At 39.4% G+C, this 13,958-nt stretch overlaps 1 protein-coding gene across 1 annotated transcript in view; it reads right to left on the bottom strand.

Annotated features, from left to right (window-relative positions):
- LOC119491663 (rho guanine nucleotide exchange factor 17-like) overlaps positions 1-13,958 on the bottom strand; it is a 66,846-nt gene that overhangs the window by 12,807 nt on the left and 40,081 nt on the right. The window contains exons 2-3 of the mRNA XM_037775824.1: positions 3,535-3,612; positions 379-558 (exon numbers count right to left, since the gene is read on the bottom strand). Of these exons, the coding sequence (XP_037631752.1) occupies positions 379-558; positions 3,535-3,612 (258 nt within the window). The remainder of the gene's footprint in view (positions 1-378; positions 559-3,534; positions 3,613-13,958) is intronic.

Here is a 13,958-nt window from a genome sequence, read left to right on the forward strand (position 1 = left end):
TTTCCACAGTAGCCTGTTCTCTTAAAAATCATGTAAACAACAAATCTGCTGATTTACCCAGCTAGATTTCTCTTCCTCTGTCAAGTTTAAGGTGTGTGTGCATGTGCATGACAAAAGACTTAAGTCAGGGAAGGTAACAGCGGAGCAGCTGGATGAAACGAGAGAGCATTACATGTAATAATGCATCCTCGAATTCAGACTAATTCCTTCCAAAGTCAAACAATAAGTGACCCCCAGAAGTGTAAAATAGCTGGTATCTCCCTCTGAAATCGTGACTACTTGTATGTAAAGTTCAAACCCATAAGAAATCCACATATGAATTATATTTCTAATCATTAAAGATAGCAGGAGAGGACACTTATTGTCATGTCTACTCACTGATTGGATGAGGAGGTGTCCGACAGTCTGCCTGTCGTGCCACTGGCTGACGCAGCCGGCGACTTGCTCCAGGAAGTGCTCGTGGTGCTCCAGGATCTCCGGGATCTGGTAGAACATCTCGTCCACCAGCAGAGGGTCCACTATGCCGCTGTCCGGCTGTTTGAGAGGACGCATGTAGCCCTGAGGGGACAAGACAACCAGTTAGTTACAGACCATTTCAAATCATCGAAGTCAGATAAAACATGTCATCCAGCAGTGATGGTTTCTTTCATTTTTTTTTTTTTTTTTCTTATTCTTCTCCTAATAACTCTATTTCCTTTTCTTTTCTTTTTTTGCTAGGGTTTCAAGGCAACTCCATACACACAATAAAATCAGCTTGTGTAGATTCAGCAGGTTTTCAGCAGCGTCCTCCTAACAAGCCGGACTCTGATGCCCTCTGCCTCATACACACACTTCGATCCATTAAAGCTGAGAGAAATTTAGAGATTCAATTTAGTGTCTAAAATGGATTTAGACAGATGTGACCCAGAGACTCCAGAAGCTGTTAAATCCAGTCAGCTGTGTGCTGCTCACTGCCTGACTTCATGACACATTTGATGATTAATCCAATCTGCTGGTTAAAAAATTTGCATTTAAGGAAGTTGGGACAAAGAGGGATTTGAGATCATTTCAAAGCAGCAGCTTCCTTCAATTAATTTCTCTTGGAAATACGTTACATAAGAGCTCAGTATCTGCCTGGAATTGCTAACTTTATCTTCATAGTGAAGCATTCAGAGGTGAGGATTTTGGTTTATAAAGCTTCTTAAATGCGATGTTGTGGCTCATCTTGAAATCTACGGTGCAGGTAGGTTGGATGTTTGGTATCGTGCTGTTTTCAGTATCAACTAATCGTGTGCACTAACATTTATTGCTGCTCATTAGTGAAAGTATTGCACAGCAGCGTTGTTCTTTACCAGAGCACAGAGAGAGAGGAGGGTGTCAAGTCAGGAAGAGTGGAAGATGAGCGATCGCTACGTGGGTCATCAATGATGTCACATATCTGTACAAACTGATGATGTCAGTGTTGCTTTGTGACGGGTGGAGTACGGTGTCATATACAGACACAACTGACGTTAAACTGTGTTTCATTCCCACAATGTCTATATATGATTTATCTGAACAAATGAAATCCAGATGTGTCTCTTACACATATTAAATTTGGTTTCCTTTTCGCCTAACTAAAAATGTAAATTGCTCTGCCTGTCATTTTCTCTCAGGTGAAAACCACCCAGTTTGGCTTTTTATTTAATTGAGTGGGTAAAATTTGTTTTGGGTGGGTTTTGATAATTTGGGCTACTTTTTGTACCATTTTGACCGTTTCAACCACCTAAAAGTTAGGCTACATTCCAATACATTATCCCCTCCTCTACTCCGGGTAGTACGATTCAGACTGACAGAGCACTGGGTTCAGCAAACTCAACACTGATTATGTCACACATTCATCTAAGTACAATATTTGCTCTTCTTTTAGCTCTTTTTTGGTCTCCTCCTCCTGAAAGACAAAGGAAATATCTGGCTCTTTAGCTGCTAAATGCTCAATTATGTTCACCAGCTAGTCTCTATGTGTACAGCAGATAGTGTGCAGTGGGGTTTTAGGGATAATTTGCTGGAAGCATCTGCCTGCTATGTCTGGAAACAACACAGAGAACGGTGAGAGTGAACCAATAAAGTAAAGTTGTGGGCCGTGAAACCAAAACAATGAGCTAAAAGATGCTAAAATGCTAGGTATCGCTGTGGGGGACTGCAGAGTCTGTGATAACTACAGTGTATGTGTTTGCAACGTATCCTCATACAACGGTTCGTATGATATCTTATGAAAAGTCATCCCTCATTTTCTGTGCGTTTTCCTACGAATGTCCAGCAACATGTGACAAACAACAGTACATTCCTTTTTGTAGGTATAGGTATGAACGGTGTATACGAACAGCCTGGTGTTTGACAATATATGCGACATCTGTCACATACATGTAGTAGGCTCTACAGATAATGAGCGTCACCTTTTCTTGTACAATGTCCGGTGTAATCGGCAACACCGGTTGTCACAAGTTTATATTTCCTCATCTTGACATCCCTAACATGTAGCCATTTGATCCACTGTTATTATAAAAACATTGATTAGTACAGCTCATATTTATCTACGTCAGACTAGGTATCTGTTCCTACCTCAACTGACTAAGCTGTGCAACAAAAACTGAATAACATGTATAGTATTCACAGAAATCTTGCTAAGTCCCCCCAAAAAAAGAAACCGCAAAGAGTCAGATTTCAACTTCGGGCCGCGCCGCTGTAGAGCTGTCTCAGCTGAACCACATCTGACACCCTCCTTCAGGGATCTGCACTCTCACTGCAGTCACCGTGGTAACACTTACTTTCCCTGTGTCGCCATGGGAACACAGCCCAGGATTATTCACTTTGTGGCCACACACAGAAACGCATGCATAGGGAGAAGCACAGAAAAGTCAGCGTGCATGTGGGATGTGCGTGCACAATCAAACACACACACACGCATTTCACACAGATGTATGCAAGCACACACACTGTTCGCCCACACACACGGTGAATGATGGCAGGTTATACAACAGGTAGGGATGGGGAGTGTGTGTGTGTGTGTGACAGAGAGAGAGAGAGAGAGAGAGAGAGAGAGAGAGAGAGAGAGAGGGATGCAGCTAAGATTTGGGGTAAAGGTGAGTTAGCTGTTGGAAGAGATAGGTGTTGGTTATAGGTGTGAGAGAGAGTGTGTGTGTGTGTGTGTGTGTGTGTGTGGGCGGGCGGATAATGCTGATGACAGTTAGATGTGATGGGGTTAGCAGATTAGCCTGACAGGATGAATGACAATAAGTGGATTACATAATACCTTTGTTACCTACATTTGTTATTTACGTCCTCAGCAATCTGTGAAGGCACAATGCTGTGTTTGTTTCTGTGTGTGTGTGTGTGCGTGTGTGTGTGTGTGTGTGTGTGTGTGTGTGTGTGTGATGGCAAAACGCTCAATAAGATGGTGTGTGTCTGTCATGTGAACGTTGCACTCTCATTAATCTAGAGATGTAAGAATAGCTGAGGTGAACTGTGTGTATGAGTATGTGAAGTTGTGTTTCTGTGTGAGTGTGTGTGTGTTACCTGGATGAGACTGCGTAGTGACTCCACATATGACTGCTCCGTGTCCAAGAGGGTCATTATCACATGTTTCCTCATGTCCTGTGAAAACAGAAGAATGTCAATCATCAATGCATTTATAATAATATTTATCATGTGTGTATACTGTCATTAGTTACTAAAGACAAGACAGAACAGCAGCCAAACACACACAAACACTGACATGCACAAATGTAATAAATGAGTCTTAATACGGACTGGAATAAAGTAAATTGGAATTAACTGTGACCTTGAAAAGTTGTGTAAGAAATTAAAGCTTTATTTGAATTCAGTCCAGTTTACAATGTTTAAGAGCCAGATGTCAGGTTGTCGTGTTTCAGACAACACAGAAGTCTAACAGAGGTCCCGACCCCCACTAGGGGTCGCCAAAGCTTCACATGGGGTCCTGACTTTAAGGGACAACTTTCTTAAATATACAGTTGGCCTTTGTTTCAGCATTTCATTCATCTTTGTGAAAACTAAATGATAGTTATTTTTAATTTTCGATTATTATTTAATATATAAACAGGAACGGGATAAGGGTACGGTGAAGACCTGAACACAAGTTATATTCACAGAGCCTTCCCTCTCTGCTAAACAGCCTCGTCCTGCATTAAAAATGTAGTTAAAACAACCAAAGAGCTAATAGAACAATGGCCAAGCATCAGGGAGAAGAAAACACTGAATTTGTCAAAAAAAGAAGCCTATTAAGTATGTATGATCGTTAAAAATAAAAAAAAATACAAAATAAAGAAAGAGAATTGTATCACAAGTCCCAATAAATAACAGGAAAACTCATCTCTGATGCAATATTCAAATAATCTGCTCAAGTCATCCAAATCGCTCGTTTTACACAAACTTCCTGCAGTTATCGCGTTCACTATTTGGGTTAATTGTACAGTTTATCAGTTGTTCTGTACTGTTATTGTTATGCATTGAATATAATATGAAATATCCATAAAACATGTCACTTAGTCAGGGTCGTCTGTTTACTCAATGATTAATAATCATATCACAAAACTGCACTATCCCATGTCTGACTATGCATGTCACACTCCTCTCTCTTCCACTATGTGTCTTGTCTGTACCTTCATTGAAACAACTATCCATTTAAAACAACAATGAAAAGTGACCCTTTCTGCCATTTGGTTCGTGCTTTAACCAACTACCGCCATACAAAAAGTGTGGAAACCTTCCCTGTTTTCAAGACACAAGGACAGATCAGAAAATTTCATTTAAAGACGCTTAACAGAACTCCTACAGACTATATATTGTATGTCCAGCATGAATTAATGAAGACTTGTGTGTAAATAAGGTAACCAGGATCACTGGTTGTCTAAAGGAGGACAACCTTGTTATGATCTGTTGGAGGGTTGAGCTTTGAAAGTTTCAGGGTTTAATGTTTAAATAGCTGCAGCCTTGATTCCCTTAACAATGCGTGACTCTGATGGGTCTCACAGCTGCTGTATTAGGCTGCATGACAGCGAAATGGAAAATAATTTAAAAGAGAGTGGATAAATGGAGTCAAAAACCTTGAAGCAGATTCAAATGAAACAAGTCAGCCTGGCTTTGAACTTATACTGAAGACACATTAGGGATGTCACAATACCAGAAATTTAATAGTCGATACGAATACCAGTGAAATTCTCGATACCAATTTGATACCACGGTAAAAAACAAAAGTAAAACGATAAATCCCATGTACTTCAACATCCACTCCTTTATTACCTTTGGCATACTGGTTTTTGCAAATTTATTATTAATCACTGATGATCCGCCTCAAGTTTCTCACCAAAAACTAAATTTTACAATTGAACACATCATGATAACGTTATAATTGACCTTCGCCTAATACTCATTTTTACTGAACAGAGTATGTATCATAATGTAAATCAATGCAACCTCAGTACATTAGCCATTAGCTCCGTTATTAAGCCAAGCAGGACTATGCTGCTAACGTTAACTAGCTGTCCTCCTGCCGATTTCAACACAGATTTGTTGTTCATAATGTAACTTTATCAGGGACATTTTTCTCAAGCCCTGCGGTATCTGCGGTACTGTTGAAAAACGAGTACCGTCCCGTTTTCAGAATTTTGGCATCAACTTGGCTTTGACTTGACTCAGCTTTTTTTTAACTGCAGGAACCTTTCCCGGAACTCAGGATCTTTAAATGCACTTTGACAGGAACTGACCCCGTTCAGACTGACCCGGAAACAGTCCCTGTTCCTGAGGTATGTCTTTCAAAGCAACATTATGAGAGAGTGGAATGGAGCATGAGCAAGCAGGAGAAACATCGCTGTAACGTAACTTTATATCGTAATTCTTTAATTGCTGATTTAAAGTGAAAAAAAAATACTTAAAAACGCTCAGCAGTTTTTCTGTACTTTACAGATGAACCTTTTGACTTTCTGGCATTTTAAATCCCTCATCTCTACCTCTGCGTGTCTCCTTTCCAACATCAGTCACACAACACAAACACAGAGAACATCATGATCACTGCCGTCTCGTCTTACTTCTCAAACTACGTCATAGTTTTTGAATCCAATTGGTCTAATTTGCCTAATCTTGTTGGAGAAGCAAAGTACTTTTGAATTTTTTGGTTCTTACTGCTTTAAGTTCCTTCAACTGTATGACTGAAATATTAGATCTCAAATGTCAGTGTGGTATATGATAAACAATATTATGAGGGAGGTAAACAGTCAAGGCTGCATACATGTAAGGGATAATGTACTTCGAGCGGGTCATTGTTGTGAAAGAAACCCAGACGAAGGTTTCTGTCACAACAATGACCCGCTAGCTGTACATTATCCTGCTTATTACACGGCTACTTACTTAAGAAATCAACAATTTGACACAAAAAACGGTCCTCCAGAGTCTGAGGTCAGAACTGCGCCCATAGCAGCGGTCTGCTATAAAGAAATAACAGACCGTAGAACGCCGTGATTCACCAATCAGAATCGAGTATTCAACAAAGCCGTGTAATAAGTTACGATAGTTCCCCCCACACACACACACACACACACACACACACGGACTGGATAAGAGGTCTCTGAGGCCAGGAAGTCCATAGAGGCAAAGCATGAGTCAGCTGTTTACTCTAACACATGACTCATGATTTAGGGATGCAAGGAAATGAGCTGCTCTGACACACAGTGACAAAAAGACAGATGAAAGGCCGACAGAGAAAAATCAAACACAAAAAGAGTAAGCAGATTTTTTTTAAACATCTGCAACAAATAAATAAATATATAGTTCACGTTGTATTTTTACTTTTCTGCACTTGATGAGATGAATCGAAATCAGTAGCTAAAATACAGTTTTCCATAAAGTGTTTCCCCCGAATTTCATGGCAACAATTGAAGGGTTTGTGCTACAAAAGTGAAAATCCACCCACAGACAGAGAGAGAGAGAGAGAGAGAGAGAGAGAGAGAGAGAGACAGAGAGAGAGAGAAAAACAAAGGGAGCAAAGTATAAAGATCATGGAACAAGTCAGACATATTATCTCAGGGGTCTCAGGGGAGACTCCCAAAATATACTGGTACCAACATGACTTATAAATATCAGCCGGAGCCACAGGCTAAACCCTATGGTGCATATGTAACCACAATGTCTCTCACTGTCTTTCACACACACACACACACAGACACACACACACACACACACACACACACACAGGAGATTTTTTTTATCCCTCTCTCCCTGCTCCTCTCTGCCAGCACCACTGTGCCCTATAAATAACCGTAACAATAACTTCCCAGAAAGGCCATGTTTAGTGTTTGGCATCTGAAGGGATCCCAGGGGCGCTGTGGGGTACCACCGCAGGGTGATAGGTGGTGTGTGAATGGAGGAGTGTACTTATGAGTGGAAAACCTGCCTTCTAAAATGAGAGAAATGCATTATTGTTTTTTTAATAGTAAATGTTAGGTTGACGTTTACATACCACCAGTCTCTTTTGCCAAATAATTCTTCTTAAGATCAACACTGTTTGTTCCGCGATAGAGATTCGGTCCAAGTTTACTCTGCCCTGAGATATAAACACTAACACAATGAAGTGGAAGGAATAAATACAGGGCCAAACACGGCTAAAGAGGGAAACACACAATACCACAGTAATCATCCATCTATACTCCCCAATTACCCTCCGAATAGGGACACACGTCTATTCAAAATACATCTCGGTTCAGTCCCCTGATACAATAAGCAGCAGTCCTGCCAAAGTGTCCTGAAACCCAGTTTCTCAAGTGTTATTTAACTAGACTTTTATTGATAGGAATTCATAATACAGTTGCTGATCTTTGGTAAATTTCACACCTGCTAATCTAACTCAGGTTTGATTATTTTGTCATCGAACTTTGACTGTGTTACACTAAAAAAGCAAGAAAGCTAAGAAGACTTTCAATACTTTAGATGAATTGGATTGGATGTAATTGGATCAATGGACTTAATGGATTCTCCTGGTTCGTTTTTTAATTTTTTTTTTATTGATCATTTAAATGTTTATACTACATCAGAAAATAATGGAAAATGTCCATCACAATTGGACCCCATGTGGTATCTTCAAATTGCTTGTTTTTCTAACCATCAGCCCCACACTCAAAACACACTCAATATACACAAGTATATAAATTAAATAAATGATAATATTATTACTAATTAACTATCATTATAAATAAGCAGCAAAGGGCTGGGCAATATGACGATCTATATCGTCAAAACTTTATAAAAATGTCTTATCGTATATATTTTTCTATATCGTTTCTTTCGCGATAAAGACTAGGCCTTATATTTCTTTCTTTTTTATATATATATCATTTGCATAAAAACTGTGAAAAGCTGAAAATAATGATAATTTGCTACTCTATTCTAATAATAATGAATCTCTGCTGTACAACGTGGTTTAAACCTAATCATTATAGCTACAAATCGTCACACTGGAACCAGCAAATATTTGGCATTTTTGCTTGATGAGTGAGTAAAATGATAAATCATAAATTCAATGAACTGACTAATCGTTTCAGCAATATATCTTACAATCAATCAATCACCCACTTCTGTCAATGGATGATCATTTGTTGAGAATGATGCTATCAAGCATGGAGCACAGCTGCATTGCTAGACAGTAACAGTACTGGATGTATTTGCAAACTGCAGTATTTATGTAGTGTACAGTATATGCAGTAAAAGCAGGATTTCCCTGGTAGCTACAACTGTGATAGATGCAGTTCCTGACACTGTGCTGCACACACACACACACACTGGCCTCCACACGAGAGCACAGCTGCTTCCCTCTGCATGAATGTCTCATAGAAATTAAATCTAATTTACGATGATCAAATTGACGAATGCAGATCCACTCTCACAACTCATGACTGCTGAATCATTATTTTGACTTCAACCTGACAAAGACAAACAAACAAAGTCCACCGCTTTCACTACAATACAGGCAAATAAGCACATGAACACACGCGTGCACACAGTAGGAGCATTTTGGACCCTCAAGGAGCTGTTCAGTTGTATAATGATGGGAACAGGACGGCGGGGAATAACTCATGTATGTGTGTGACAGTGAGGTGAAACAACAGGGGAAATGTCCCTGAAGACAGGAGTGTTAGACTCTGTTCTGTGCTGGTCGTCTTGTCTATTAGATAACACACACACACACATCAGAACATGGTGAAATAATGCTAGGAATGATAGTTTCATTTTGCTAACGGGGTTACCTTATGAGCCCCAGCTGAGAGGCTGAATGGTTACAGGAAAGGCTGGTCTCTCACAACAGTGGAGCTGAAGTCAAGACTGGGCCCATTGTAATAAAACAATCACACTGTAACTGTGAGGCTATGATGACACATGATGAGTCACTGTTTGCTGTCTCATCGTTCTCCCCTGTTGCTCATGAGACCGACGGTGGAGAGTAACATTCTCAAGATAATTAATAATTACTTGTCACATCTTGGGTCTTATTTTGGTATTTGCAAGACGGGGCAAGAAATTAGCTATCAGATGATCAGACAGGTTATAATCTGGTCAAACTGTTGGTTGTCAACAGAACAAAAACTTTGCCCGATAGGCTCTTTTCACAGCAGCCATTGTGACATGGCATCTCAGGGTAAACACAGGTTGATCAAATTAATTATGGTCCCGTTCTATTTAGTGTCACTGCAGCCATTCAAGTGCCATTCAAATGGAACAGGGCCCTAATTAATGTTATTAATTACACCTGTGTTTACCCTGTAATGACATGTCAAGATGGTTGCTGTGAAAAGAGCCTATTATCTAAACTTGGGGACCAACTTTTTAAAAATGACAAACCATCGTGACCCAATTCACAATAGGCCTCATCTATAAATTGCGAGAAGAGCTAATTTGTGCGTAAATATAATAATAAGATAAAACCAATCATTGGTTTCTAAACAGACAGTTTGGGTGACAAGTTCACTGTTTGCCTTCGTTTGTTTCTTCCGAATCAGTCCGACTAAACTGGGAGATTGTTAACAACTGGTATGATCATCTGAATGCTTGTGTCATCAATTTTATCACTGATAAACTGATAAAAAAATGATGGGCAAAACTACAAAAGTAAGAGCCAGGTAGTAATTAACTGGAATTATCTTTGAGAGAGGCGGTGGGAGGGAGTGAAGCGGACACAGGTGGAACAGTTTAACGAGCACAAGCTCAGGTGTAACTAATAACATTAACGACGGCCACATTAAGTGTCCCAGTTAGCCATGAAACTGAAAAATTAACATCAGAAATGACACCTGTGCTTTTCTCTAGTTTAAGAGAGATATTTGTTGACTATGTTGATTGAAAAATCTCTGCTGTGAGAAAAAGCCTGTGATGCAAGAAGATCAGATCCAGCTCCTCAGCTCCATTCAGCCCTAAAAACAGGTCTGGATGGACACTAGCGGACACGTACACAGTTCTAAATACTACATTAGTGGCTGCATATACTGGCATGCATGACAAACTTCATATCACAAGAACCCTCAGACTCTAGTAGCCACATGGATGCAGAGTATAATTCTGGACAACAACAATATGCTTTTTGTATGTGGTATAACTAAAAACAGTATGGTAGAAGAAAAATAAAGAGCCAAAGATGTACTTACGCTATGTACACTTCAAAACTGTGAATAAAAGGTGAGGAATAGTCAGAAGGTCTCCACTTTGAGGTTGAAAGTGAAGATGGTGTAGCTGAGTATGAGCATGGTGAATAGCAAAGGTATAGTTGCTCTCTGATAGGGGTGGGGGAAAAAAATCATTCACCTTTGTATCGCAATTATATTTTTTTAACGATTTTGAAATACATTTTTTAATGCAAGAATCGGTATATTTGCTTCATTTGAGTCTATGCAGAGGTAGAAGGAAGTTAACAAACCAAAACAAACCGCAGCGAGCCACAACAAGAAAGTAGGAAACGGCAGATGGTCCACGTGGATACGACCTGCACCCTCACATTTTAAATCCAACACTACACATACAGTAAAGTATGGAAACACTTTGGGTTTCACACATTGCCAAGAAAAGCAGAGCTAGACATCATGGCCAAAGCTGCATGCTAACTCTGCCATGGACAGGAAACATTATCGTATTGCGGTAACGTGAGGTCAAGCCAAGCCGTCACTCTCATCTCTGTGGTCAAATCAGCCGTCGCTACAACTGTAGAGCACCCATATACTGACATTTATTTTAAATGCATTCAAACGGCCCTGACGGAGCTGACCGTGGATGTATAAAGAGAACGGAGCTAACGGGAGAGCTAGAGACGGACTTGGCGAAGTTAAAGGAAGTATACGCAGTGGCTACGTCCGGTTTTCAAAATAAGATGAAAGGAGAAAGGGAACTGTATATACAAGATACATATATGGAAATAAGATTGATTGGATTATATTCACCAGAAGTATAAAACATTATGTGCAATACATTATATGTCCCTTTTAAATTAAAAATAAAATACCACTAATTTGTGAGGGAAAGTCTTTATTCTTTGATTTTTGGGTTACTGGAAAAATGTAATAAATAATTCTTGACTATGACTGATATATTTGACTTCAGGACATCTCTGACTTCATATACTCTGAAAATTTAACAGTTTTACAGTATTAATTTAGATATTTCTTAAAGTAAAAGTCTTTAGAAGTGTATGATTAAACTTTTTCCCATGGTCTAGTGTTAAAAAAAGTTAATAAAATCGTAATATCGAATCGCGATACATATCAAACCGGCACCAGTGTATCGTGATAGTATTGAATCGGGAGATAGGTGTATCATCCCAGCCCTACTTTTTAAAATACTAAAAAAGGCTCTTTCCCTACAGCCCCCTGTCCCAATGACCCTGCACTCCCCTATCTCCTAATTTAAATAATAATAATATAATATAATAATAAAGGTGTCACTTGTTTTTCAGAGCTGAAATCTTGAGATTACCGCTTCAAATTATTTGTAACGAGATAACTTTGATCTATTTAACCACCCAGATCTCAGGAATGATTCAGCCTGAAGAGCAAGAATGTGTTTGTGTAATTTAATCAACCCAAAACAGCCCAAGCTAAGATCTGCTTGGAAGGACAGGTCTGTACATCACATCTGTTTGTTTGAGATTGAATTCACAAAGAGCAAAAGCATGCCATAATATAAGTATGGTTATTCTTTTCTCTCAGACTCAATCTCAGACGTTGCTTGGTAGTGGTAAATGTGACAGGATGGATGATTCACAGGATTCAGCCTGTCACTTATTAACACTGGAGGGGATCTGAAAGGAAACCCTCGAGTGTATGTGTGAGAGAAAAATGTCTGGACAAGTGTGTACAGTACATGTGTGTGAGCAGTACAGCATGTTCTCATGTGTCCCTCTGTGTCTCCGTGATGGCGTGGACACAGGGGGTCCATAAAGTAAGATATTCCTCACAACTGCAGCCAAACATTACAGCAAGACAGTAAAGACAACATACACCAGAGCACAGGCAGCTTTGTCTAATGTCATTTTGTTTAACTATTTCAGTTGTGGTTTCATGCAGCAAAGGTCATGCTGTGTATCAACTGTATTTCTGTCTTTGTGGCGAGTGTATGTTGTTCTGCCATATGATGCCACTACTACTGCTCTATAGTCTAGACCAGACAAAAGTGAAACAAATCAATGTTATTTCCTTTTTTTGCTTGATTTTGTAACGCATTTCATTTTCGCGTTTCATTATTCGATAGACAATAGTTCCAGTCTTTCATCCTGTACCTGTTTTGTACAGACAATTTAGTATCTAAAAGTGTTATTTTGCCAATGAAGGACTGAAGTTCCCAATCATTATTTCTAAGTGCCGCAGCTGGTTTAAATTTTGTTGCCATCAAATATTTTGTAGGGTCACTTTCTTTTCTCTCTGTGACCTTCGCCGCCGACAAAAAGACTGGAACACAGCTGTAAAGACTGCAGCTGTTTCATTTTGAGCTCAGAAGCATACAGTTTCTCACAAATAATGATACACTATATTGCCAACAAGGCTATGTTTCTGCCATGTTTACTTTTGTCCTGCCCAAATATACAGTATGCAACAAAGCTAATAGGAGAGAGAGGGAGATGTGAATACCTCATGGTCTGCAAACAGCCCTGAGAAGAGCATTAATTGGCCAAAATACTCAGAATCCCCTGTGTGAGTTACCATGGCTTTTAACGACAATGACGTGGGACGGCGTTATTGGCAGTAACCGTCGTATGAGAGCACTGCAGAGTTGCAGTCATGAGCTAACCAGTGGGGCACGCTCATATGCACTAAAGGGCACGCACAACCGGCCCGGCGATGTCAACAAAGCACAGAGAAAAACACAGGGAGAGCGTCTTCATTCTCTGCTCAAGTAGACATTACTCCTTTATATTTTTAAATAGTTGTTTGCTGCTATATTAATGCTCTGAATTTCAAATTTAGCACCTTTAAATAAGTTAATAAAGGAATTGTTCGACATCTTGAAAAATATGCTTATTCGCTTTCTTGTCGAGAGTTAGAATAAAAAACTGGAAGCAGGAGGAAACAGCTATCCTGGCTCTGTCCCAAATGTAACAAAATATGCCTACCGGCCTGTAATTAGCAAGTTATATCTTGTTCATTTGATCCTTACAAAAAACAAATAGTAAAAATATCAATTTGCCCTTTTATTGGGGGGTTATGTATGCCAGACTTTTTCTTGGTTGGAACAAGAAAACACCTGGAGTCTGCTGGTATTTCAAAATGTCAAACTATTCCTTTAAATGAATCCATAAAACCTGTAAGTTCTTGTTTATTAACACAGACAAACATATTAATTACTTTACTGCAGGCTTTTAGTGTCACTTTTTGCTACAAATGCCATATTCACCTTTCCAAGAAAGAAAACCGAGGAGGAAATGCTGAATCTGTGATCATCGTTTTCTTTCAATTCCT

The sequence above is a fragment of the Sebastes umbrosus genome, chromosome 7 (assembly GCF_015220745.1).
Source record: "Sebastes umbrosus isolate fSebUmb1 chromosome 7, fSebUmb1.pri, whole genome shotgun sequence".
Classification (NCBI taxonomy): domain Eukaryota; kingdom Metazoa; phylum Chordata; class Actinopteri; order Perciformes; family Sebastidae; genus Sebastes; species Sebastes umbrosus.